This window comes from Protopterus annectens, chromosome 2.part1 (assembly GCF_019279795.1).
Source record: "Protopterus annectens isolate FY-2018-M chromosome 2.part1, PAN1.0, whole genome shotgun sequence".
NCBI classification, from domain to species: domain Eukaryota; kingdom Metazoa; phylum Chordata; order Ceratodontiformes; family Protopteridae; genus Protopterus; species Protopterus annectens.
Window position 1 is genome coordinate 1654104593 of NC_056729.1, and position 26576 is coordinate 1654131168.

General features: G+C 41.0%; 1 protein-coding gene across 9 annotated transcripts in view; it reads right to left on the bottom strand.

Moving 5' to 3' along the window:
• Positions 1-26576, bottom strand: part of AGRN (agrin) — a 3161231-nt gene that overhangs the window by 474811 nt on the left and 2659844 nt on the right. For all 9 annotated transcript variants that reach the window (XM_044063089.1, XM_044063082.1, XM_044063083.1 and 6 more), the window contains one exon: positions 13583-13707. In XM_044063089.1, the coding sequence (XP_043919024.1) occupies positions 13583-13707 (125 nt within the window). The remainder of the gene's footprint in view (positions 1-13582; positions 13708-26576) is intronic.

A 26576-nucleotide genomic window follows, 5' to 3' on the forward strand; every position in this document is an offset into this window, starting at 1 on the left:
TTGTCTTTCGGCTTTTCTCGGTAAGGGGTCACCACAGCGGAACTCCAGTCCGCTAATGAATGGCAGTCGATTTTTTTTACAAAAGGCCGAGGTGCCAGGTCGGCGCCCAACCTTCAACGAAGGCACACCCATTTACGCATGCATGTCTTTCAAACGCTACCCAACCACGGGGAAGACATGCAGACTCCACACAGAAGGCACTCCCAAGCCAAGCCGAGAATCGAACGGGAGAACCTCTTGTTGTGAGGTAACAACGTTACTGCCGTACCACCGTGGAACATTACATGGAAGAAAAAATAGTTGTGTAAAATCTTACCATAATGATAGATGTCCTTCTCTTCTCTGTTGCAGTATTCTTTACATGTGGGAGTGCTTTGCGTAGGTGACCTGGCATCAGCCAGTATATAAAAGTCTTTCACTACTGTGGGGTGCGTAGTACGTTGCACGTAGGTTGCTGTCATACGTCAACTATAAAGGTGATGTACGCACACACGACCCCAGAACTGAATGCCACAGGAGGAATGCCAGTCTAAGGAAAGTACCGTATGAACATCCAAGGTAAAGAACCAAACGACCAGAGGGAAGGATTGAGAGATTGGAATACTGCAACAGAGAAGAGAAGGACATCTAACATCATGGTAAGATTTTATACAACTATTCTATGTCTTTCTTTTCATCTGTTGCAATATTCTTTACATAAGAGAATGTACAAAAGTTCATGAGGAAAGGGTAGAGAAAGAAGCAGTCAGGTTCTCCAGAAATCCATGGAGAATGGCTCTGGCAAAACCTGCCACAGACTTAGAAATGCCATCCAAGTTGTAATGTTTGGTGAAGGTATGCACAGATGTCCATGTAGCCATTTCAAGAATAGAGCTAGTATCTAGTCCCTTAAAGAAACCACCATATGTAGCTACAGTCCTTGTGGAATGTGCCCTCACAGAATAGGCAAGAATCTCAGCATGAGTCACATAACAAAAGAAACTTGCTTTAGAAATCCAAGTATAAATAGTCTGCTTGGAAACAGGCAATCCCAGAGCTCTGGGATGATAAGAAACAAAAAGCTGACTTGATTTCCTGATAGGTTTAGTCTTGTTGAAATAAAATCTAATTTGTCTATGCACATCTAGGGTGTGCAGCACCTTCTCACTAGAATTTTGGGGGGAAGGAAAGAAGGTAGGTAAATGAATGGACAATTAATTGACTACCTTGGGCATAAAAGAAAGGTTGGTATGCAAGGACAGCCTGTCTTTATGAAACATTAAAAACGGGGGAGAGGCCATTAGGGTCTGGTGCTCAGAAGCATACCTAGCTGAAGTTAAAGTAAGTACAAGTACAGTTTTCCAGGAGGACTGCTTCAGAGAAGCTGATGAAGCTGCCTCGTGGGGGGGGGGGGGTCAACTTTTTGACTACAAAATTAGGAGGAGGTAGGTTTCCTGGGAGGTTTAATGTGAAGGATGCCTTTAAGAAATTGTTTAGTCTCAAATCTGCTAGCTAGAGCAGGAATAAATGCAGACAGACAGAAATAGTTGACATGTGGGCCTTCACTGAAGAGTAGGCCAAGCCAGCATTGAACAATTCACACAAGTAGGATAGAACCAGAGGGACTTTCACTGATAGTGAATCCTGGTTACATGAGACATCAAAGTGAAAATCTCTTCCACTTGTACAAGTAAAATTTTCTGGTATTGGGTTTCCTGGCCTTCTGCAGGACCCTTAGCATGTCCACAGTGAACAGAAATTATCCAAGTGTAACTAACACTGGGCAAGACTGTAATCCAGGTTGTAGCTTGTTACAGATCCCTCACCATGCCCCAGAATTCCCACTCTTCATTTCTTAAGATACTGGAAAATATTAAGGTACAACCTAATACCTTAATTATGTGTGATTTCAACTACTCCACCATCAACTGGGAAAACTACTCATGTACCAGCTCATTCGCTCAACGTTTTATGGAATTCATAAATTCCAACGCCTTGAATCAGCTTGTCCACACCCCCACCAGGGGCAGCAATATCCTTGACCTTGTCATTATCAATATGGGTAACCGGTGTTTCATGCCAGAGATCAGCTCCTCGCTGGTCATATCCGACCACGAGGTAATAACCCTAGACATCCATATCCCACCCCCCATTAAGGAAACCACCATCAAAAACTACTCCAAAGCCAACTTCATGCTTAAAACAGAAGTGGCAAACTTGACGACACCCATGCAGACGAAAATTAGAGTGACGACTGCTGAACCTTACACAAATGTACTGTATAAGCACATACACGAGTGCATGGATCGTGCCATCCCCAACAGAAACAAGACGCTATCCTCCAAAAAGAGGAAGCCAATCTGGTGGTCCCCTGCCATAAACAAACTCTACAACAGAAGGAAGAAGCTGTTGCAAAAAAGAGTAAAATCCCAAGATTGGAGGAACTCCCTGGTCAGCCTCAGCAAGAAGCTGAGATCCCTCATAAAATCCTCCAAAGCCAGTTATGAAAATAAAATCGCCACTGATTCCAAAGGCAACCACAAAACATTCTACAGCTATGTCAAGGATCTCAATGGCAACACTCAGATCTGCTCTGAGCTACAGTGCAATGGCACTAAATATACAGAACCAACTGATAGTGCTAATATCCTGGCAGATAGGTTCAGTGCTAACTTTACCCCCCTCTCACCCTCCAAAGGGCCCATCTTAATACCGGAAGAATGCAAAGCCCCTGTAATCACAGATGAACAAGTAAAGATTTCACTCTCCAAAGCCAAGAACACAGCATCTATGGGACTAGACAACATTCCAGGCTGCGTACTGCATGAATTACAGAACGAACTGGCACCCCACCTAAGTAGCATGTTAAATCATAGCCTCACCTCAGGATATGTGCCTACTGAATGGCGGACAGTGACAGTTATCCCACTCCACAAAGGGGCTGCCATCACAGACCCCAGAAACTACTGCCTTATTAGCCTGACAAGCCTGGTCTGCAAGGCCATGGAACATATTATGTTAGAGCTTATAAACAAAGATATAGGTAACCTCCAAACCCTGGACCCCACTCAGTTTGGGTTTGTAAAAGGTAGATCATGTTTAAGAAACCTGATTGACTTCTTTGAAGCAGTCACTAAAGCCATAGACAAGGGCAAGGTAGCGCACACAGCCTATATTGACCTTGCCAAGGCTTTCAATACCATCCCCCACTCTGGAATTATAGATAAACTCACTAAACTGGGCATAAATCCCTATGTCACAAGATGGGTGGCCAACTGGCTCACTGACAGAACCCACGCAGTAAAAGTAACCGACTCCAAGTCCGACTTCAGACCAGTGACGAGTGGAGTACCACAGGGTTCGGTCATGGGTCCTCTCCTGTTCAGCATCTACTTCTCTGAAGTGCAGGCCAACACAGAAGGTCTTTGGCTAACAAAGTTTGCAGATGACTGCAAACTGGGAGCCATAATAGAATCATCTAATGATGCAGACATTCTCCAAAGGGCCTCAGAGAGACAGATGCTTGGTGTCAAAGTCATGGCCTCAAGCTCAATGCCAAGAAGTGCATTGTCATCCCCTTTGGGAAAATCTCGGTACCCATGTAGTACCACATAGGCGGTAGCTCACTAAACACTGAAAGTGTGATAAGAGACCTCGGGACACAGGTGGACAGTAGTCTCTCCTTTGATAACCACATCACCACAGTAGTCAGGAAATCCTTCTACGTGGCCCACCTCATCACAAAAGGGTTTTCCTCTAGGAAAAAGGAGGTAACTGTTCCTCTCTACTCATCCCTCATCAGACCCATTCCAGAGTACAATGCCCTGTTTGGAATGTATCTCACAAGACACCTACAACAATTGGAAAGGCCACAGAAATACCTTACTAACAGGATTACCAGCCTAAAACAGATGCCATATGCAGACATTCTCAAAAAACTCCAGCTCTACTCTGTCGCATATCTCCTACTCAGAGGTGATCTCTGACTAACATACAAAGCTATGTCAAACCCAGAGCTATTGGACATACTACACTTAATGAAATCCCAATCTCTCCGAACCACATGCTTCAGGGACCTAAACCTTGTCACCACAATAAACAGAACATGCTGGAGGGATAGATTTCTGTCCCAGAGACTTCCCATACTCTGGAACAAGCTACACATTCATGTCAAGCAAAGCTCCTCATTGGCCCTCTATGAAAAATCTTGACGACTGGATGGGAAATAGAAAATTCACCCCGGGGATCACTTCTGCGGCACTGCTTGACAGGGGCACAGGAAAATAATTTTCTTGGGTGGTGAAAGTCAGGGAACCTTTTTGCCTAGGCTTATATAGGCCCCAGGGCCGATAGCCTAGTACCTACCTATGAACCTAAGGTGTCTGAAAGGAATTAAAACCCTATCACCCACAGAGTCAACTGGAGGGTAGACAAGTGGGGATGGATGACAGTTCCTTTGTCTTGTGTGAGAAGGTCCACTCTGTGGGGTAACTTGTGGTGATTGCCCTTGGCTAAATGCAGGAGAAGAGGGACCCAGTGCTGTCTTGGCCAAAAGGGAGTCCCCAGCAAGATTTATGGGTTGTCCAACTGAATTTTGAACAGAACTTTCGGAATGAGTGGAAGGGGAGGGGAGAGAATGCATACAGAAACATTCCTTTCCAAGAGAACGAGAGGGTGTCCACCTTCCAAACAAGAGTGTGTGGAACTCTGCCACACAATTGTGGAAGTTGTCTGTTCTTGGGGGAGGCAAACAGATCTACCTGAGGTATACCCCACTGGTGGACAATATCCAGAAACACATCCCTTTGAAGCATCCATTCATGGGACAGTGTTAGGGACCTGCTAAAGGTGTCTGACACACAATTTTGGCTGTATGGGATGTACACTGCCTGAAGAGTCACCTGATACTGGACTGCCAGCTATAAAGGTCCTGGGAGGAAGAGAGGATGAAAGATCTGAATGGCCAGCAGCACTCTCATCTCCTTTACATTGATGTGTTCCCTTTGTTGAGAGGGGGCCCATACCCCTTGTGCTTTCAAGTTTATGAGTTTCTGAAAGCTGCCCACAGCCCACATCTGAGGTGTCTGTGAACAGCTCTTGGATAGGTGGCAGGAGATGCAAGGGGAGACCTGGGATGAGTGCACTTGTTGGATCCACCACTGGAATTCCTTCTTCAGACAGGGGATGAGAGGAATTGCAAACTCCAGAGGATGTGATGCATCCAAACTGATTTAGGAACCACTGGAGTTTTCTCAAGTGAAGTGTGGCCAGAGGTAACATTGTAATGGTGGATGCCATGAAGCCAAAATCCTGAGGAGCTCTCTGGCTGAAGTGTGAATCCCAGACTTTGTAGAAGGGAAATGGCAAAGCAGATGTTTTGTTCTAAGATCTCCAAGGAGGTTGCCAGAAAGAGGACATCATCCAGATAAGGGAAAAAGTGGACACACTGAAGCTTGCAGAACGCAGTCACAGGAGCTAGATATTTTGTAAATACCCTTGGTGCAACAGAGAGTCCAAAGGGCAAGGCAGAGAATTGAAAATGCCAGGAAGCCATGGAGAAACGTAAAATCTTTCTGCAACTGGGGTGGATGGGAATGTGTAGGTTATGCATCGTTGATATCCAGGGAAGCCAAGAAGGCTTGTGGCAGAATAAGGGGAATCAAAGTCTGGAGAGTTAACATATGGAAGTAGGTACCTTCAGGAAGGTGCTGAGGTGAGAAAGGTTCAGAAAAGGGTCTTCAAGGACCATCCTTTCTGGGCACTAGGAACATTCTGGAGTAGAAACCTTTTCCTTTTTGGTGTTGAGAAACATCCTGAATGGTCCCTTATCTCCACAGGTCTAGCAATTCCTATGGAAAGGAAGGTAGTTGTTCCCTTGGTGGTTGGGGGATGCCCCAGAAGGAAGGTAGGGAGTCCCATACCCGAAAGTATCCTTTTTGAATGACAGAGAGAACCCAGGAGTCTTGAGTTATGCTTTGCCAGACTGGCAGAGACAGACAGAAGTGATGGGAAAGAGGAATGTAGGTGAGGTGGTTTGGACAGTCAGAGGGAACCAGGCTTGTCAAGATAGGGCTGCTTCTGAACAGGAGTTGCAGGGGACGTCCTGGGCGGCTGAGGCCTCTTACCACCCTTTTTTGTTTTTGATGGAAGGGGGTGTCTACGTACACAAGCAGGTTTTGCTGGATAATTTTGTTGAAATTTAGGCACTGGGGAAACAATAATATGTTTCAGTTCATGCAATGCCTTATCCTTTTCTTTCAGGAACTTAAATTAACAGCTCCAGGACCAAACAATGCAATGTTGTCCAAAGGTGCATCCAAAAGTTTAGATTTAATGTCCTCTGGTAATGGCTGAAGGCTTAACCATGGATGGTGCAGCGGTAGTGTTGTCACCTCACAGCAAGAAGTTCTCCGGTTCGATGCTCGGGTGCCTTCTGTGTGGAGTCTGCATGTCCTCCCTGCATTCGTTTGGGTTTCCTCCGGGTGCACCAGTTTTCTCCCACATTACAAAGACATGCGTCTTTCTCCCTAGGCCTCCACTGAAAATTGGCTTTTTTCCAAGTCGGACTTTCCCGGTTAACAAATGTTAAATAAAAAAATAAAATAAAACCAGGAGAATCACCTTTAACAAAGCCAGAAGCAGCTGCCCTGGCATAAGCCTCTGCAGCATCATAGCTGCATTTGATGCAGTGGCAGAAAAACACTAGAAATGGCTATCTTTATATGGAATTTGTCTTCCATATTATCTTTTGTCTTTTTTGGATGACATGAACTCTACCACAAAACAGTAGCAAAAGAAACAAGAGTTCCCTATGGGGGCACATATCTGAGAAAATCACTGGAACACAGCTAACAACTCAGCAAGCAGACCGATGTTCGAGGTGGCATTTGTACTGGTGGCAGAGAAGCTCTGAGGATGGTGCATGCACATGTCACTTTTATGGCCGACATACGACAGAAGCCTACTTGTGATATACCATGAACTCCACAGAAGTGAAAGACTTTTGTGTCTTGGCCGACATTAGTTCACCTACGGCGGAGCACTCCCTCATGTAAAGAATAATACAACAGACGAACAGAAGGACATCAATCTGGAAGGAAATATTAAATTCATATATTTCAAATTCAGAAAATAAGGCAAGCTGATACATAAATGGAAAAGCGGTACTTAAGAAATGGTATGATCCTTGTCTATTTCCAGGGCTGTCTCAGAACAACATAGAACCAAGTTAACTCCTATTGTATCATCTAGCAGCAGTATTCCAGTGCCCCTGCATCCTTTGGAGGGCCTAATCTTCATCCTGCTTCTCAAGATCCCGTAAATATCACCTTCTAAATCACTACATCGATGCAAAATATTTTACAGCAGAGGAATGACCTTCTCTAAACAAAGCCCATGCTGTTCCGATCACTTACAGGTTTGTCTACAAAGCAAAGGCAGAATTCAGGTAAGCTAAAAGCACACCGGGTTCTGACAAGTCAAGAGGTTAAGTCTGCAACAACTGCAGTCAAATACAGATATGAAAAATGAAGGCATGAAAACAGATTTCCTGACATGTTTTTTTTAACAGGATTCACTACGCCAACGTCACTTGCTCTGTGGTAGATGAACTCAAGGAAACTCTTTTAATGAGATTTTCAGCAGAATCATTTCCTCACTTGAAAGCACAGAACAAAAATTCAATTACAGGAAATCTCATTCAAGACATTATTTAAGTTTCCAGACCTCTAGGGCTCCCATTTGTTTTTTCTGCTTTTCCCTGTTGCTTGTTTCAGCTTCATTTCCACTCTATTCTGTACTTTTTTATGCTTCCCTGCTTTCCCCAGCTCTCTTCTCTTCTTTCTCTGTATCAAGTCTTGTTGAAAAATGGACCGATAAGCCAAGCTGCAGGTTATATGCCCCTACAGCCTTTTCCCTGCAGTGCTGTATTTTAGTTACTTTCATGCGGACTTCTGTCATGCAAAGGCCGTCTCTGCAAAGTTACTGCTGTTACGCCTCGGGAAGAAAATACTGTACCCTAGCAATCCAAACAGCTTGCTTCTATAATACAATGCTGGCTCTAAGTGAACTGAAGAGAGCACTGAACCTGAGCTTGCAGTTAATCATTTTTGAATGCCATCTTAGTAAATATGAACACAAGCCTATCATCTTCAACTCATGCAGTGCATGAATCCAAAGCCAAAAGAAAAATGCTGTGTTTCAGAAAAATATACATCTCCTTTCAACAAGTTTTCTGTATCAGAGTAATAAATATTTAACAGATGAACTCCCATTTGAGATGCTTTCTTCTTTTGTAGCCTGTAAAGTAAGGAGTACAGCAGTTTGAGGGCTTACAGTTTGTGTTTTCCAAGGTGGAAAACAACAAAAAAGACAAAATACAGCTCAAGGGATTTTCAAATGCAGACAGCCATTGTGTGCAGTGTCTAGTGCTGTGCTGCGAACTGAATCAAGGGTCATAGGCATACCTTTCAACTGTCCCTGATTTTCAGGGATGTCCTTAAGAGTGATTCTAATTTTAGCTTGGTCTCTTTTGATCCCTTGTAAAAATGGTGACCTTTGGAGAAAGGCGGTGTATTGTACTTAAGTAAATAATAACACTAATTAGAAGTGCATCTTATTTAGTTCAAAAAATGTACATTAATTCACACTCTATTATTTTGTCAATATATGAAGTTATTAGTAGTAACATCTTAAAACGTGTCCCTGTTTATTTCTGGATTTGTGCTTTATTCTGACAAAGTTTGTCCTTGATTCAGTGGAGAGCTGTATTCATAGGTAGTCACTAGGCATATGTGCAGGACACCACTGAAGAGTCTATTGTAATTTCCCAATTGCCCCAGAGCACTGTGTAATTAAGTGATTTGTTCACAGTCATGTAGAAGGCAAATGGTGTTTGAGGAAATCAAACGCTGTACCACAGGAAGCAGCTAGTGGACAGGCCATAACCTTAATCCTGTACACTGACTGCTAGACAGGTTACCATGCCAACATGCGACACACATTCTGTTTTTTTGGATGGTAAATAGAAGCCTCTAGTGCACCATTCTGATGTACCAGGTGCACCTGTACTCACGTTGGGGGGAAGAACTTTATAGGCCATCAGCCAGACACCCAGCAGCAGTGAGAGACAAGGTGTACTGAGTTACTTAGTAAACCTTAATGTGGCCTTAAAAAGCTGACTGTCATGGCTGAACTGTGGTGTAATCATGCCTGGGAGTGAAACGTTTCACTCTATAGGCTTGATAGAGTGCCAGGGTAACAGGAGAATCTGGTGGTGGACAAGTTCCCATAAGGGGAAGGTTGTAGGTAATTGCCAATAGCACTAGGTGAGCAGGGCTGCCCTTTGGTCATCTGGTGCCCTAGGAAAAAGAGCTCCTCAGTGCCCACCCACACCACCTCATACCCCATCCTGGTCTACCTACACTATCCAGATCGCTTTTGTCATCCTTTTTCTTACAGTTTGTTACTCTTCACTTGTTCCTGTATTCCTTCAACATATTTTAAAGAAACAATTTTTTCTACAATAAATAAATAAATATTGGAAAAGCAACCCCACTAGAGCAGCGCCCTTGGCAACTGGCTAGTTGGTCTATGCCTAGGTGAGAGGAGGAGAGTTAGTTTGATGTGACGGTGCTGGAATAAGTGAATTTCCATTCTGAAGCTGTGCAACACCTACATGGAAGTCAGAGGTGAAGAACAGTGGAAAATCATAGCCAAAGAGTTCTGTACTTGTTAACTACTTAATTGGATCATATGATACAAAGCAAGGAAATTACTACCCTTACGCACAATCTGGCAAAGACGTCAGAAAGCATGGTCACTATTTTTTGAAGGCATTCCTTATAAATGCAAATCTGGTAACTACTGCCTGTCCATGAGATGGCATACAGTAGAACAGTGGACACTATTTTACTGCTGGGCTACGGTAGCTGGGTCATTCAGTGGTGGTTTTATAAAGCACCATGTTAACAGTACAGAGAGCACTGTTTAGCTCAGGTCAGCTAAGAGTAATAGACTTTATAACAAACGTATAACAGCAAAAAGAAGTGGAATAAGGACAAGCCATACTGACCATCATTAAAGACAGTGGGGGAAGAGAAAATACAACTCGGACACTCTTATACATGTTTCTAAGCAAACAATTGTGAAACCACTTTAGATGACTGTTAAGAAAGCCATCCTTTGAGAATTCAGTAAGCAAATATTAAGTATCAGAATATTTTTGAGAATTCAGTAAGTAAATATTAAGTATCAGAATATTGGATTAGATTCATGCCTCAGACAGGTAGTCTGGTATTTAGAGTCCTGTAACCATAAATTCACTCCGGGGTTCCACCTGTGTCTCTCTTGGACAGGGGCAATATGTGCTGATCGTGGCAAGTCAGGGAGGGCAATTGTGAGAAGAAATGAACATTATTAATGTATGAAGGTGAACTAACTGGAATTTTATGCCATCAAACCTGTCTTACATTAATTAAATAAATCTGTCAGTGAGTTTAATTATGTGGTCTTTCAAAGTTTTGTTACACTGAAATGAAGAAGAGAAAACAGAAGAAGAGGAGTGGGTGTAGAAAGGGAGAAAGCACTAGTCACAATGGATGGGTCAGAGCAGTCAGATCCCCTGGCATATGTTCATAATAAACAGAAAAATGATCTGCTTTCAGAAGTTATTTCAGTTCAGCAATGGGGAGGCTTAGTTATTTGGCAGGTTTCACCCAGAAGCATAACTGGGGAAACAACTGGCAGATTCTGACTGGTAGGTACTAGTGCAACTACTGGCATTTACTGATCGGTAGGTACTAGTGCAAACACTGGCATTTACTGATCGGTAGGTACTACTGCAAATACTGGCATTTACTGATCGGTAGGTACTACTGCAAACACTGGCATTTACTGATCGGTAGGTACTACTGCAAACACTGGCATTTACTGATCGGTAGGTACTACTGCAAACACTGGCATTTACTGATCGGTAGGTACTACTGCAAACACTGGCATTTACTGATCGGTAGGTACTACTGCAAACACTGGCATTTACTGATCGGTAGGTACTACTGCAAATACTGGCATTTACTGACTGGTAGGTACTAGTGCAACCACTGGCATTTACTGATCGGTAGGTACTACTGCAAATACTGGCATTTACTGACTGGTAGGTACTTGTGAAAATGCTGGCATTTACTGATTGGTAGGTACTAGTGCAAACACTGGCATTTATTTCCATACTGACATTTCTGAATGGAAATTAAAACTAACGCCCCTTCTGAAAAAAAGCGGTAAAAAAAGCACTATAGCCCTTTCTACAGCACTTCCTGTGTAGTATAAGTTGTGGCAAGCTGCTTGCTATAAATGTAGCAAGAGGCTTGCTACAGTTTTAAAAGCAGAAGACTTTTTTTCCTTGTTCCTCCAGTTTGGTTTGAGGGGCACAGATCAGGGAAGAATAGTCTTGACTTTTGGTTCTTCAAAGGCGTACTAGATCATGGAATGGGCCTGTTTTTTTTTTGTTTTTTTTGCTAGAGATAAGGGGTGCCAGAGCATGGATTGGCACTGGGTGCTAGGCGAGCCAACTATGGCTCTGTTTTCTCCCAGAGCCTATTACACTTCAGCCATAACTTCTTCACTAAGCCAGCCATACTGCCTTTCAAACTGCTTGAAACAGCAGTACCAGGCACACAGTTTTAATACTGAGTACATTTTTTAAGAGGCACTGAAATGTACATTTCATATCAGCTGGAGATGACATGCATATCCAGCCATGTAAAGGCAGTATTAAGTTGACTGAATACTTACTCTTTTGGACAAAGGATATGAGGATTATGAACATATCTGGGAAACAATTAATTTAATGATTAGATTAATTAATGGAGGGTGATGGCCACTAAAAGAATTTAGGGTTGCTAAACATGAAATAGTCTATGCAGTGAATGTGGCAGTCTGGACAGTGGAAGAAATGGTTATCAGAGACAGGAGTAGGTCTTGCAGTAGTACTGATTAGTGAACTAGGCACACCATCAACACCAGTGTGTAAGAGACGTCTGTTGTTTGTTATGCTTGGGCAAGCTGAACTCACCCATAATAACACAATGGATGTCTTTACAGGTTTATAGAGTAGTACTAGGCTAACTGTCCTTGTTTGCCATTTTAAGCTTGGTCAGTTACCCCATGTGAAAATTAAACACTGTATCTCATGTCTGTAAGGTAAAAACATTAACCATTATGCCAAATCTTATGCATTTATTTATTTATTTATTTACTTAAATGTATTTACTGGGGTCTAACACTAATCAAACAATTGCCAAATGTATGCTCAGGCAGGTGTGTCCAGTAGCACCTTTATCATGCATTTAAGAGTACTGTTTATACTCATCTGTCTGTATCTTTTTCTAACCTTCTAGGTCCTAGCAAGACTACCCTCACCTACTGCCCCAATTCCTACCCTACAATGGCAAGGTGGACAGGTGGAGATAATCTTTTCTCATACACATCTATTCATGCATGTCAGCTATACCTCGATGATGCACTCAGGCACTCCTAACAACTCCTTAACCCACAAAGTGTGAGCAGCATTTGTATGCACACAGACTCCTGGTTTTCATTTTTTCCTTCCTCGTCCAGTTTTATCGCCATACAAGTATTGTTGGTGGTGATTCTAAATGGCTGGAGCACTGGACAACCAGTTGTGATGGGTGATCTATGTTGACAAACAACTGTCTCAAAGAGAGGGAAGAAACAAACACTGAGACTCCTCTGCTTTTGGGTGAGGGTGGAGTACGGCAAAGGATCAAGTAAGAGGCTGATCTGTAAGACAAAGGTATACTAATTCACCAGCAGAATTGATGGAGGGCCAGGGAAATAAACAGTATCATGATATCACATGCATAATTATACACATCGTTTCCTAGAGGCCACTGAACGGTAGTGTCATGGAAGAGAAACCAAAGGTGGGCTGAGCACTAAATACCCATAGGGACACTACTGTCACATCTTCCTTGACAGAAAAATGGTGCTGCCGATGCTGTGTGGTCCAGTCATTTGTTCTGTGAAGTAAAGTGCCTCTATCACCAAAGAAGAGAGTTCTGTGTTTCAGGGTCAAGCTAAAAAAGCTTCTTTTATAAGAGATAATGAGACTGGGGTGATGGGGAAAAGGGGGTAACTGCTGTAGTACCTCATTTCAAGGTGTACACTTGAAGAAAGAAGATGATGATAACCACAGCAGAGAAAGCAAAACACACAATATAAAATACATTTTGATTGAAACAGCATGTGTTTATAAGGTGTCAGTCCTCACATAGCAGCAAATTCTGTAGCTCACATCAAGAGGCAAGTGTTCATTTTATCCTGATGGCCACAGCAGTCCTGCATGGATGCCAGATCCTTGCTGAGGTGTAGTCATTTCTAGATATAGATCATTTGCACAGAAGCAATCAGGGGTTCCTACAAACACAAGCATTAAATTACCTTCAGCTGTCTATAACAGTCTTACATTTGTCTAGAGAAAAAACAGAGTAAAAAATGTGCCATCCGGGTCCATTTACAAGCTGATCAAAAGTATGTTGCAACAAAGAAAATTAAGTTATTCATGAAACAGTGATGGATGCCTCACCTTTGTCTTGTTAGTTTCACTGCAAAGAAATGGTGGACACTCGCAGTGCCCTTGTCCGTTGATTTCCACACATGATGCACCAAACTTGCAAGAGATTTCAGCACACGATTTTGGAGCAGAAGACCCTGAAAAAATATATGCCATGAGACAAAGCCAACTGTGGTGCACAAGTATTAATCTTTGAAGTGGTTCTCTAAGCTATTCTACACATTAAGGCTAAGCTAAACGTTACTAGGTTAATCTTAAACATCAAGAAAATATCTTGCCTTGCTGCCAAAATAATGCTGAAGGACAAAAACGCCAGTCTTTCAGTATTATTCAAATGATTATAATGTTATATGAAGAAGAAAGACATCCCAAACTAAATTTAAAAAAAGCAAGTGACACAACTATAGACTTTCAGTCTGATTTAATTTTTAAAAGAAACGTAGAAAATAATAACAATAATTGATGGATTCCTTTGACAATAACAACAGACAGACAAAAAAGAATTTAATATTTCTCATAAAACACATCAGAAGTTCAATCATTCATAATATAACTTCTGTAAAGTTTTCAGTTAGTTTACCTAATACTGTACCTACCAAGACTTTTTTAGCCTAATTCAGCTCCTCTCAACTCAATTTTTTTATTAAAGTGTTTAGTACAAGCACTTTACAAAATAGATGAAATTCAAACAAGCAAGCATGTATTTGCTTTTGTTTACTGAGAACGTCAGAATGGATATGATATCCCTTTTCAATGGACGCCTGTGAAGTCAAACTATACAAAGATAACAAAAAAACAAAATTGAAAATAATATTAATGTCAAGAGAACCATACAAAATCTGAAACAGCTAAGAGATGACCTAGAAAGAAGCATTAAAAAAAATACCAGAAATGTATTATCTCAAAACTCCAACAAAATGTTTCAAATAAAATTTGCTCACAAATCCTAACATATTATTTTTACGGAATATCTACTTTTTTTACCAAACACTAAAATGAGAATAGCACCTTATGTATTCATACTTAAATAAATAACAATAATTTATTAAATTAAATATTTATTCATTTATTTATGCTTGTCTAACAGGAGTATCCAACTATGAGGATTATACTTTCTGAGTATTCCTGAGGAGAAAGGCGTTAGTATGTTCAAGCATACATAACATACATGAATAACTAAAGAACTATTTAAATTTTTATTTATTTACTTTATTTTGCATTTGTTGACCAGGTTAGTCCAACTGAGCTAAGTAGCCCTTTTTCAGCGGAGGCCCGGGGAAAAAAGCTCCACAGTTTTACAATTTTAGTGCAGTTTCAGCAGGTTACAATGTATACGTACAATGAAATACATTTTATCAGAAAAATAATAAGAAAAAAAAACATAATAAGCATACATAAGAGAAATTGTTTGATTCAAACATTTTCAATAAACAGTGAAAAGAGTTCATAGTGTATGTAGTTATTGCATGAGATATGTGACATTAGAAATGGAGATATGAGATGGAGAAGAGTAATACTTTGAAGAGGTTTACCAGCTAAAAAGGTTTGAAGTTTTGGTGATTACATATGAATTAATGGACTAGATCAGGGAGGATGTGTGCAGAAGCAGGACCGGTGAGTTTGGAGGTACTCTCTAGTGGCAATTTTGAATTGATGTGGATGTTTGAGGGCCCTGACTTCTAGTGTCAATTTGTTCCATGACATGGTAGGATTGTTGCTGTAAAGGTTGCAGCTGATTTTAGTCTCAGGTTTGTATATTTGTAGTAGGTTAAGGTCAGAGCTACATAGGGACCTAGTGGGGGAATACTAAGAGATGAAGGGGAAACAGAAAAAATATATAAATTCCAGTAGAAGAACTGCCCCTATATGTTTGAGAAGTCCATTCTGTTTTGGGATAGGGGTTATTGGTTACCAGGTATGAGCCGGCAATTAAATGTTTATAGAGCTGTCCTCTGTTGGTTCAGCTATGGAAACCTTGAAGATCTCATGCATAAATTCTGGGAGCATCCCAAAGTCCACATATTACAGGAAAACCTGTGTTTATTAATCAAAGATTGGTTAGGTATTCTGTTAAAAAACAAAATGGGGGTTTTCTTTACAGCATTAAACCCACAACTGGCTTTTCTTCCACTTACCATGCAAAATTGACTTTTCCAGCTGGGTGCAGTGCTGTGAAAATATAATGCTAGTTTATGGAAGCATTTTGATAGAATAATCCTCTGTGACCTGCTATGATGGCTGAAGTTTCACATCAGAGAAAATACAGGAAGGGTTGTTTGGGCCCAAGATGGAGAATATATGTACTGTTTGGTGCAAGTGGAACATTTTCTTGGATTAGCTGGTTTAATACCAGTGAGAAATGGTGGGGGTTGGGGCATAAGGGCATTTTTATGTATTATAGGTCTCCTTCCAACCCCCACCTCCAACTACATTTATTGTTTAAAAGAATTTATAGGGGAAAACGATTTTTTCAAGACGTATTTTTGATAGCACAGTTTGTTTTCATTTCATTTTTGTAGAATCTGTTGTTCAGATTTGTCTATATCTGTATACTGTCTTTGATGCACCACCTATATCTGTTATACTTCAGTATCTACAGAGTGCGTTCTGTCGTTGCCGTGACGTTTTGCTATTATTATTATCATTATTATTAACTGAAATGAATTGTTTACAAAATCTGTATAATAAAAATGTAAGCTGTGCACTTAAAACAGTTGCATTAAAAAAAAGAAAGAAACTATACATTCCAGTCAATAGGATGTATGATAACTGATAGAAATTATACGCTGGTACACACCAGGTACCCTTCCACTCTTTTACAGGGATGTAAAAGACAGATGGTGAACAACAGCTGTAGGCAGAAGCTTGTCATATACATAACCATTTGAAATGTTGGGACCTGCAAGAGCAAATCCTGAAATATGGATACTGAATGGAAGAACGATCAGACTTACATATACCAAGTCTGGGAGGTCATTTCGCAGAATATTCCCTTTTCTCTGAGGTATTGTGATCTCAGAGTTTGCTTGCGGGTGTTTTAAGGAGAAGAATAATTTTTGAGATTCACTCTCCTGTGACTTCACTCTTTTTTTTTTCAGCTTGTCGGCACTCGGCATTTCAAGTGGCAACATTTCAACACGGAGCCATATATATTTACAAATATATACATATGGGTCTACCTGAAAAGACCAAAAGCCAAAATTACGAATTTGACAAGACCGAGACGAAATTGCTGAAACCTCACATGAATGAACATCTGGATCACTGACAAAGAAACTCCAGGTAAGTAAGCACTTGTCCTTCATGATGAACTTTGCCCTTTCCCCACTGTAGTGCGATCTCAGAGTTGGTATATTTAGTTAGCGGGGTGCCTCCCACATGGGTGGGTTTAATTTGCTTCAGTTTATAGCTTTTTGCTGTTTTGTTGTTCCAGATGTGTGGTTAATTACCCGGACTTTGTTTGCCATTGAAGAAGTAGTGGATTTTATTTGGCATAAACTTCATTCTCAACTGAAGATTGGATTCAATAAAGAAAATGAGTTTCACTAAATCTCTACAAATAGGGAACTATTTGAAGAAGGATATATAATAAGTGATATTCCGCATATAGGATCACCCCTTGAAAACATAAAATTTTCAAACAAAAATGACATTTTTACAAGAAAACTGTATAAAGCAAACAGATAATTCAAACTAACAATAGAGATGTTACAAACTCGAATTCAGCTACAGGTCTGATTACCCCCTTGATCTTCTGAGGATCTAGCATGGGAGAGATGGATGTGCAATATTGGGGATGGCATGCAATTAGGCACACTCCATAGCAGAGTTCCAGTGGAGGCTGTGGACATGCTGGTGACATTGTCTAAGAGATACAAGGGACAGTGTCTGAGTCACAACAATGACAGCAACTTCCCAGCATACCTCATTACATGTCCATCTCAAAGACAGCATGGGTGCATGCAAGGGGTGGAAACATGTAGGGGATAATGGAAAACACTCTGTGGCAGAAATGTGACAATACTCCAGGATCCTCATTGGTCCCATTTATGTGTCAGGTTTAGCCTGGGGAGGCTAAGGTGGGTCTGGCAAACCCAGAAAATAGGGAGAGTGAGGACAGCTGATCATCAGCTGAGGGGAGCTATAAGAAACAAAAAAAAAATGACGTGACGCAGACTAAACCATTGAAAGAAAAGAACTAAACAGAATTTCTACTAACACTAGGATGACAAAACTGAAGACATTGTGAATACAGTCAAAAGACCTAGCTCTAAGAATACATGGTTACCCAAAGGGATGAAAGGTGCTACTATGGTGATTTTTTCATAACATAATGTTTAACATAAACACTAAAAATGCAAGGAGATTTAGTTTATGGGACTGAAGGGGCATACTGATCCATAACAAAATCAGCATCAGAACCACACAACCCACCAAGATTAAATCAGCATTAGAACCACACTACCCATCAAGATTAATAACAGTAAAGTTTCTTATCTAGACAAAAGAACTGGTTCTCAAACCTGTATGGTGAAACACATTTGTGAAAACTGGTAATAACTTAATAAGGTTTGCTAATGACTATGCTTAAAAAATTATCAAAAAAAAGGAAATTGTGTTGGCATCTGTTTAAAAGGACAAACAATATTAAAGACTGCCGGGTCTATGTTCTGCTATCAACAAAAATATCATAGAACAGGTAAATATCGAACGTAAAATACCTAAACATTAAATTACCAAACAGCTTATTTTGAAAATAAATTTATTGAATGGCCATAGTTGGCCAACAACCAGGATGTACCGTGATGCATAAGGTAAGAGAAGGTAACCTTTTAAATTTGCTCTATTCCCCACTGTACTGCGATCTTGGAGTTGGTATATATAGTTGGAGGGGGTGGGGGTGAAGCCCCCCATCTTGATTGGTTATATTTGCGATGTTGGCCAACTATGGCTGTTCAATGAATTTATTTTTGAAATAAGCTGTGTATGGTAATTAAATGTTTAGATATTTTACATTCGATAATTAGCTGTTTGATGATATTTTTGTTTCGATAGCCAAATAAACTCAAGACTACTTATTAAATCCTGCAAGAATAAAAATGTTTTTATTTGGTGGTACAAGTACTTGCAATGCAATGGAAGAAGTAGTTTCATTTGTCCAACATACAAAACTACTACATAACAGTAAAGAGAAGGACTAAAATTACATTGTACTCAGGAGGGTCTGATAAAGAGATCTGGTAAAATAAATGATTTCAAAGAAGCCAAAAATGGTAACCATTTGTATTACTGGGACTTGAAATGCCGAGTCCCATTATATGGAGACTGATCTCAGAGTCAGTATATGTATGTATATATATATATATATATATATATATATATATATATATATATATATATATATCAAAATGTGGAACAGCACTTATATGAAACTGGGATGACCGAATGTGTGTTTTCCAGTTGCCGTAATGCTGATTCGGCAATGTTCATATCATCATTAGGTTCATAGGTAGGTACTAGGCTATCGGCCCTCGGGCCTATACAAGCCTAGCCAAAAGGTACCTTGGCTTTCGCCACCCAAGAAAACTATTTTCCTGTGCCCCTGTCGGGCAGAGCCACAGAGGTGATCCCTGGGGTGAATTTCCTACTTATCATCCAATCATCAAGATTTTTGTCGAAGAGTGCTAATGAGGAGATTTGTTTGATATAGATAGGTAATTTGTTCAAGAGTATGGGAAGTCTCTGGTTCAGGAATCTATCCCTCCAAAATGTTCTGTTTTTTGTGGTGACAAGGTTTAGGTCCCTAGACCGTGTAGCTCGGAGGGATTGGGATTTCTTTATGTGGAGCATGTCCAACAGCTCTGGGTTTGACATAGCTTTGTATGTTAGGCAGAGATTGCCTCTGAGTAGGCGATATGCGATGGAGTAAAGCTGGAGTTTCTTGACACAGTCTGCGTAGGGCAACTGTTTGAGGCCAGTAATTCCCTTTGTGAAGTTATTTCTGCAGCCTTTCTAGTTGTTGTAGATGTCTTGTGAGGAACATACCAAAAGGGGCATTGTACTCTATAATGGGTCTAATGAGTGACGAGTAGAAGGGAACAATGACCTCTTTTTTCCTGGATGAGAAGCCTTTTGTGATGAGGTGTATCATGTAAAAGGATTTCCTGACTACTGTGGCGATCTGATTATTAAAGGAGAGACTACTGTCCACCTGTGTCCCAAGGTCTCTTATCACACTTGGTGTTAAGTAGACTACCACCTATGTGGTAGTTCATGGGTTCAGAGTTTTTACCAAAGGGAATGACAATGCACTTTTTGGCATTGAGCTTGAGGCCATGGCTTTGACACCAGGCATCTGTCTCAGTGAGGCCCTTTTGTAGGATGTCCACATCATTAGGAGTTTCAGTTATGGCTCCTAGTTTGCAGTCATCTGCGAACTTCATTACCCAAAGACCTTGTGTGTTAGCCTGTACTTCAGAGAAGTAGATACCAAACAGGAGAGGACCCAGGACTGAACCCTGCACTGGTCTGAAGTCGGATTCGGAGTCTTCTACTTTCATAGTGTGGGTTTTGTCAGTGAGCCAGTTGGCAACCCATTTTGTGACATATGTATTTATACCTAGTTTAGAGAGTTTATCTATAATTCCAGAGTGGGGGATGGTGTAAAAAGCCTTGGTGAGATCTAGATAGGGTTTGTGAACCACCTTACCTTCATCTACGTCTTTGGTGACTGCTTCAAAGAAGTAAATCAGGTTTAGGAGACATGATCTGCCTTTTACAAACCCGAACTGGGTGGGGTCCAGAGTTTGGAGATTACTAATGTCTTTGTTTATAAGTTCCATGATGATACGTTCCATGGCCTTCCAGACCAGGCTCATTAGGCTAATGGGGTGGTAGTTCCCAGGGTCCGTGGTGGCTCCCCCTTTGTTGAGTGGGATAACTGTTGCTGTGCACCATTCCGTGGGCACAAATCCTGAGGTGAGGCTTTGATTGAACATGGTGCTTAGTTGGGGTGCCAATTCATTCTGTAGTTCATGTAGAATGCAGCCTGAGATGTTGTCAGGTCCCATGGATGCTGTGTTCTTGGCTTTGGAGAGTGTGGTTTTTACCTGTGCAGTTGTGATTACAGGAACTTTGCATTCTTCTGGTAAAGAGATGGGCCCTTTAGGGGGTGAGGGGGGTAAAGTTAGCACTGAACCTGTCTACCAGGATGTTGGCAATATCAGTTGGTTCTGTATATTTAGTGACATTATGCTGTAACTCAGAGCAGATCTGAGTGTTGCCATTGAGATTCTTGACATAGCTATAGAATGCTTCGTGGTTGTCTTTAGAATCAGTGGTGATTTTGTTTTCATAACTAGCTTTGTAGTATTTTATGAGGCATCTCAGCTTCTTACTGAGGTTGACCAGGGAGTTCCTCCAATCATGGGATTTTACTCTTTTTTTCCAACAGTTTCTTTCTTCTGTTGTAGAGTTTGTTTTTGACGGGGGACCACCAGATTGGCTTCCTTTTTTTTTGAGAACAGCATCTTGGTTCTGTTAGGGATAGCATGATCCATGCACTCATGTAAGTGCTTATAAAGTGAATTTGTGTAGGATTCAGCAGTTGTACCTCTATTGTCCATCTGCATGGGTGTCATCATGAAGTTTGCCACTTCTGTCTTAAGAAGCATGAAGTTGGCTTTGGAGAATTTTTTTACCGTGGTTTCCCTAATGGGGGTGGGGGTGGGATGTGGATGTCTAGGCTGATTAGCTTGTGGTCGGATCTGACCAACGTGGAATTGACCTCCGGTGTGGAACACCGGTCACCCATGCTGGTAATGACCAGATCTAGGATATTGCTGCCCCTGGTGGGGGTGTGGATAAGTTGATCCAAGGCATTGGAATTTAAGAATTCCAGAAAGCGTTGAGCAAAAGAGTTGGTACATGAGTAGTTTTCCCAGTTAATGTTGGGGTAGTTGAAATCGCCCATTATTAGGGTGCTAGGTTGTACCCTAATATTTTCCAGTGTATCAAGAAATCAGGAGTGGGAATCCTGGGGCATGGTGGGGGATCTGTAGCAAGTTACAATTTGGACTGCGGTCTTGCCCAGAGCTACTTGCACTTGCATAATTTCAGATACATTATGCTGAGCAACTAGCCTGGAGGTGTGGATATCCTTAATGAATATGGACACGCCTCCACCTTTAGTGTTTCAGTCCATTTTAGGTGTCTGAAAGGTTTGGTATGAATTATAGCCTGGTAATGCAGGGGTGCTCTCTGGAGCCTTGAACCAAGTCTTTGTCACTGCACAGATGTCGATGTTCTCTATTTTAAGGAGTGCCTCGAGTGAATGCATTTTGAGGTTTAGACTTCTAGCATTGAGTAGCATTACCCTCAGATTTTGCTTGCTTATACCTGTTATGGTGGTGAATTTGTCATTTGAACCTTGCCTAAAAAAAGGCACTATAGGGGTGGCAACAGCCTTAGCCAGTATCCGGAATCCCAAGGGCGAGAGGTGCAGGCCATCTCTAACAAAGCATCATGGTCTGTCGATTATGTCATCCCAGGCAGACAGATACTGGATCCCCTTAGAATGGCACCAGAAGCTTAGCCAATTGTTGAAGTCATTCACTAATGTGGGATTGACCATCTGATAACAGATTGCACTACAGTGGGGAATCAGGGAAATTTACCCTTTTCTTCACTGTAGTGCAGTCTTGGAGTTGGAATATATAATATGGAGGGGGGTGTGGGGGGTGCAGGGGGGCATGCCCCCCAGCAAAAACATTACCAGTAGCATGCAATTTCAACACTGGAACTTCCGGTGTTCAAATATTGATTCCATGGCTACCATTTCCGACATTTTGGTAATTCTCTACTACCAAATTCAGATAATGAATTCGACCAAAAAGTGGAAAATTTTTTGATTTTCCACATTTCGATAGTAAAGCTATAAGTATATACACACACACACACATATATATGTTTGTACATATGTGTGTGTATGTGTGTGTGTGTGTGTGTGTGTGTGTGTGTGTGTGTGTGTGTGTGTGTGTGTGTGTGTTTTCATTGGGAGGCACAGAGTTGTGTCCCCCCCAAAACACACAACCTTAAAGAAGATGACTGCTGCTGTGTCTTTCTGCTTTTCCCGGTTAGGTCCAATATTCCCTCATCTCTTGCATTTTCTGTTTTTTTTTTCCCGTTACATCCGAACTCAGCATTGTGAGTCTTGACATTTCCACAGGACGTCAGTCAAAAATAAAAGTTCCAATTAATAGCAATGTAAACAATTTCACAGAGGATGTGTCTATTCTCCACTGTAAACATGTCATTCCTTTGCTTCACTTTCAGACAAAAAGGCTGAAAAACATAAATGATACATACGATTCAGCTTGATAATAACTACACAGCAGTAGTTGCTAGTGTAGTTTATGTTTAACACCAGCTTGTTAGAAGAAATAACACGCCTACATTCAAATTTTGACAAACATTTTACTCCTTATTTTCAAAGAAGTATTAAATATCTAGATTAGTGGATAATTACCCTTAACATTTGGTTTTCGTAAGATGTCTTTTAGCCAAATAAACAATATTTTATGAATATTAATGCATGCTATTAACTGACTCATGAAAATTCATAAAGATTTGTTTTTCTTGAACCTACTTTACTTCATCTACTAACATTAAACATACAAAAAATGACTAAATTTGAATCTGTTATCATCTATCAAACTTGCAAGAGTGGCACTTTACCTACCAGTAATGCAACATATATTACATTGCTCACCTAATACTATTATTTACTATATTTATTTACTTATTTGTTTTTTAACATTTATTAACTGGGAAAGTCCAAGACCCGCGGTGGTGGTGCTACGGTAGCGTTGTCGCCTCACAGTAAGACTCTGTCCAGTTCGATTCTCAGCTAGAGAGTCTTCTGCGTGGACACATGTGTGAATGGGCATACCTTCGTTGAAGGTTGTGCGTCAGGCCTGGCAAGCCGGTACGTAAAAATCAACTGCCAATCATTAGCGGACTGGAGTTTCCGCTGTGGTGACCCCTAACCGGGAAAAGCCGAAAGACGCAAAATTAACTAGTAAAGTCTGACTCTCCAGATGCATTTACTATATGTTTTTCATCTTTTGTTGTATACCTTATGCAAGCTCTATCTTTGACATTACATTATCTCTGGGTTGAACCTGAAATAGGTCTATGTATTTCAGAGCTTTAGCTCGGTTAAGAAGTTTAAATTAATAAAATAAAAAAAATTGTTAATTTTATCCATTCTGCTGTGATGCTCACTGAACATTCAGTGGTTATAATCTTGCATTACTGCATAATCTCTATATTAATAAAATGATGGAGCCAATCCAATTAAGTAATGAATCGTAAGCTTTATCCATGAAGCATATTTTAAATACTGCTTCTACAAATAAAATGTGTAAATGGAACATCAGTAAAGTGGAAATGCACCACTTGAATGTCTCTGCTTATGCACATCTGACGAACTATTCAGTACTTTTTGTATTCAGGTTGTATGAAATAAAAGCAATAAAAGATGAGTGAGATATAAGAGAGTGATGTTGTAAGTGGATGTCTAGTAAAGAGCAAATATTCTTACAGAGTTGTTGTGTAAGTTGAGAACTTAAACAAACAGAAAATTGCAGAGACTCAAGAACCAGTAAGTGATACAGCCGCTACTGGTTCTGCCAGATATGTATACAATGTACTGCATCGCGAAAAGTAACAGAGCTATCCTAAGTACTTACAGTGGGTTTAACCAGCCTTATAATATGAAAATTTATATTGCTGACATTTTGAAAAGATGATGGTATGAATGTGGATAGAGCACTTTAAACACCAGGGAAATATTCTGACCTTTCTTTTGTTACGATTTCACACTGTCTGTATGACTATTAGATGTATCACAGTGCAGCAGAACTAAAGAGACATCTGATTCACCTTTTTATTCTCCAACTTAGTAGGCAAAGATAGTAGTACCATGTTAATAAAAACATATGTTTCAAATTCAAGGCACTCATCAAATACATTTAAAATTATTCATTATCACTATACATTGTTATAGTCGGAATGTGTACTAATTGATTATTCAGTGCTATCTATATAATCTCATAAGCAGGTATTGTCTTAAACAGTGAGATTTGATTTTCTGATGTAGAAGGTCAAGCATGTCTATTAATACTACATATACAACTTAATTAATACTACATATTCAATTAAAATAATACTACATCTGGGAATTTTGAGGCAATGTTACAACTGTCTCATGTACACGGACAACCCTCTCCTTCTCCAAACAGGTTCAAATATTTGTGAGAGATGCAACTATTTAGCCAAACTGGAGGCTGAGCTCTCTCATCTCAAAACTGGTGTAACCAGTCAGGAGGAGAAGGTAACCTCACACAACACAATTCCAGTATCACATAGTCCCACCACATCAGCGAACCAAACACATAAATACACAAAAACATACTCGGAGGCTCTAAATAAAAATCTACCTAAGCAACAGAGACCTCCAAAACAGACATCCAAGCAAACGCTACCTCAAAACAAAATACACACAACACATAACCCACAAAGTCAGTGTGCCAAGCAGCCACAGCCCTTACGGCTGAATAACACACCTGATACTCTTGTAATAGGTGACTCTATTGTCAGACACACTGATGTCCCGCTCACCAGGCTGAATAAAGAGAAGGTCACGGTGAGCTGCCTGTCGGGTGCTAGGATCCGCCACATAACGCAAGCACTCAGGTCACTCCAAAGCAAATACAAATATGACTCAGTCATTGTACATGCTGGTGTGAATGACCTGAGACGTACCTCCCTGGACTACATGAAAAGAGACATAGAGGAGCTCTCTGATCATATAGCCCAGGCTGGTATGACCCTGACCTTGAGCAGCATCTTACCCTCACCTAGAATGATGCCACAGTACAAAGACAAAATGATCGATTTTAACAATTGGCTAAAATTTTGGTGTCATTCAAAGGGGATCCAGTGTCTGTCAGCCTGGGATGACATGCTCGACAAGCCACGTTGCTTCGCTAGGGATGGCTTGCATCTATCACCACTGGGCTTTCGGATATTGGCAAAGGCTCTTGCCACCCCCATAGTGCCTTTTTTAGGCAAGGCTCAAAAGTCAAACCCACCCCCATAGACAGCACAAGGAACAAGAAACTAAGGGTAATGCTGCTAAACGCCAGAAGTCTTAACCTCATGATGCACGCACTCGAAGCTCTCCTCAGTATGGAGAACATCGATATCTGTGCAGTGACAGAAACCTGGTTCAAGGCTCCAGAGAGCACCCCAGCACTACCAGGCTATACCTCATATCATGCTTTTCGGCCCCAAAACCCGGACCGAACCACAAAAGGAGGGGGAGTTTCCATATTTATCAAGGATATCCACTCCTCCAGGTTAGTGGCATTGCACGAAGTATCGGAGACCATCCATGTGCAACTAACAGTGGGCAAGACTGCTTTTCAGTTTATAGCATCCTACAGACCACCCTCTCAAAGTCAGGAATCCCACTCGGCTTTCCTGAAAACATTGGAGAACATGAAGATCTCTCCGAACACCATTATACTGGGCGACTTCAACTACCCAAACATTGACTGGGAGCACTACTCAAGCCCCAGCACCTTAGCCCAAAGGTTCCTGGAAATTATAAACTCAAATGCTATGGAACAACTAGTCACCACTCCCACAAGAGGGGACAACATACTAGACCTGATCATTACCAACATGGGGACTCTATGCTCCACACCAGAAGTATATCCCTCATTGGTAAGATCAGACCATAAATTAATTTCACTGGATGTCCACATCCCGACCCCACCCCCAGCCCAGAAAACCACAGTGAAAAACTTCTCAAAAGCGAACTTCTCACTTCTCAAAACCAAAGTGTAATCCTTCAAGGCCCCAGGGCCAGTGGAAACTACGGCCCAAACTGCAGAATCCTATATAAACGCATTCTACGGACATCTCCAGGAATGCATGG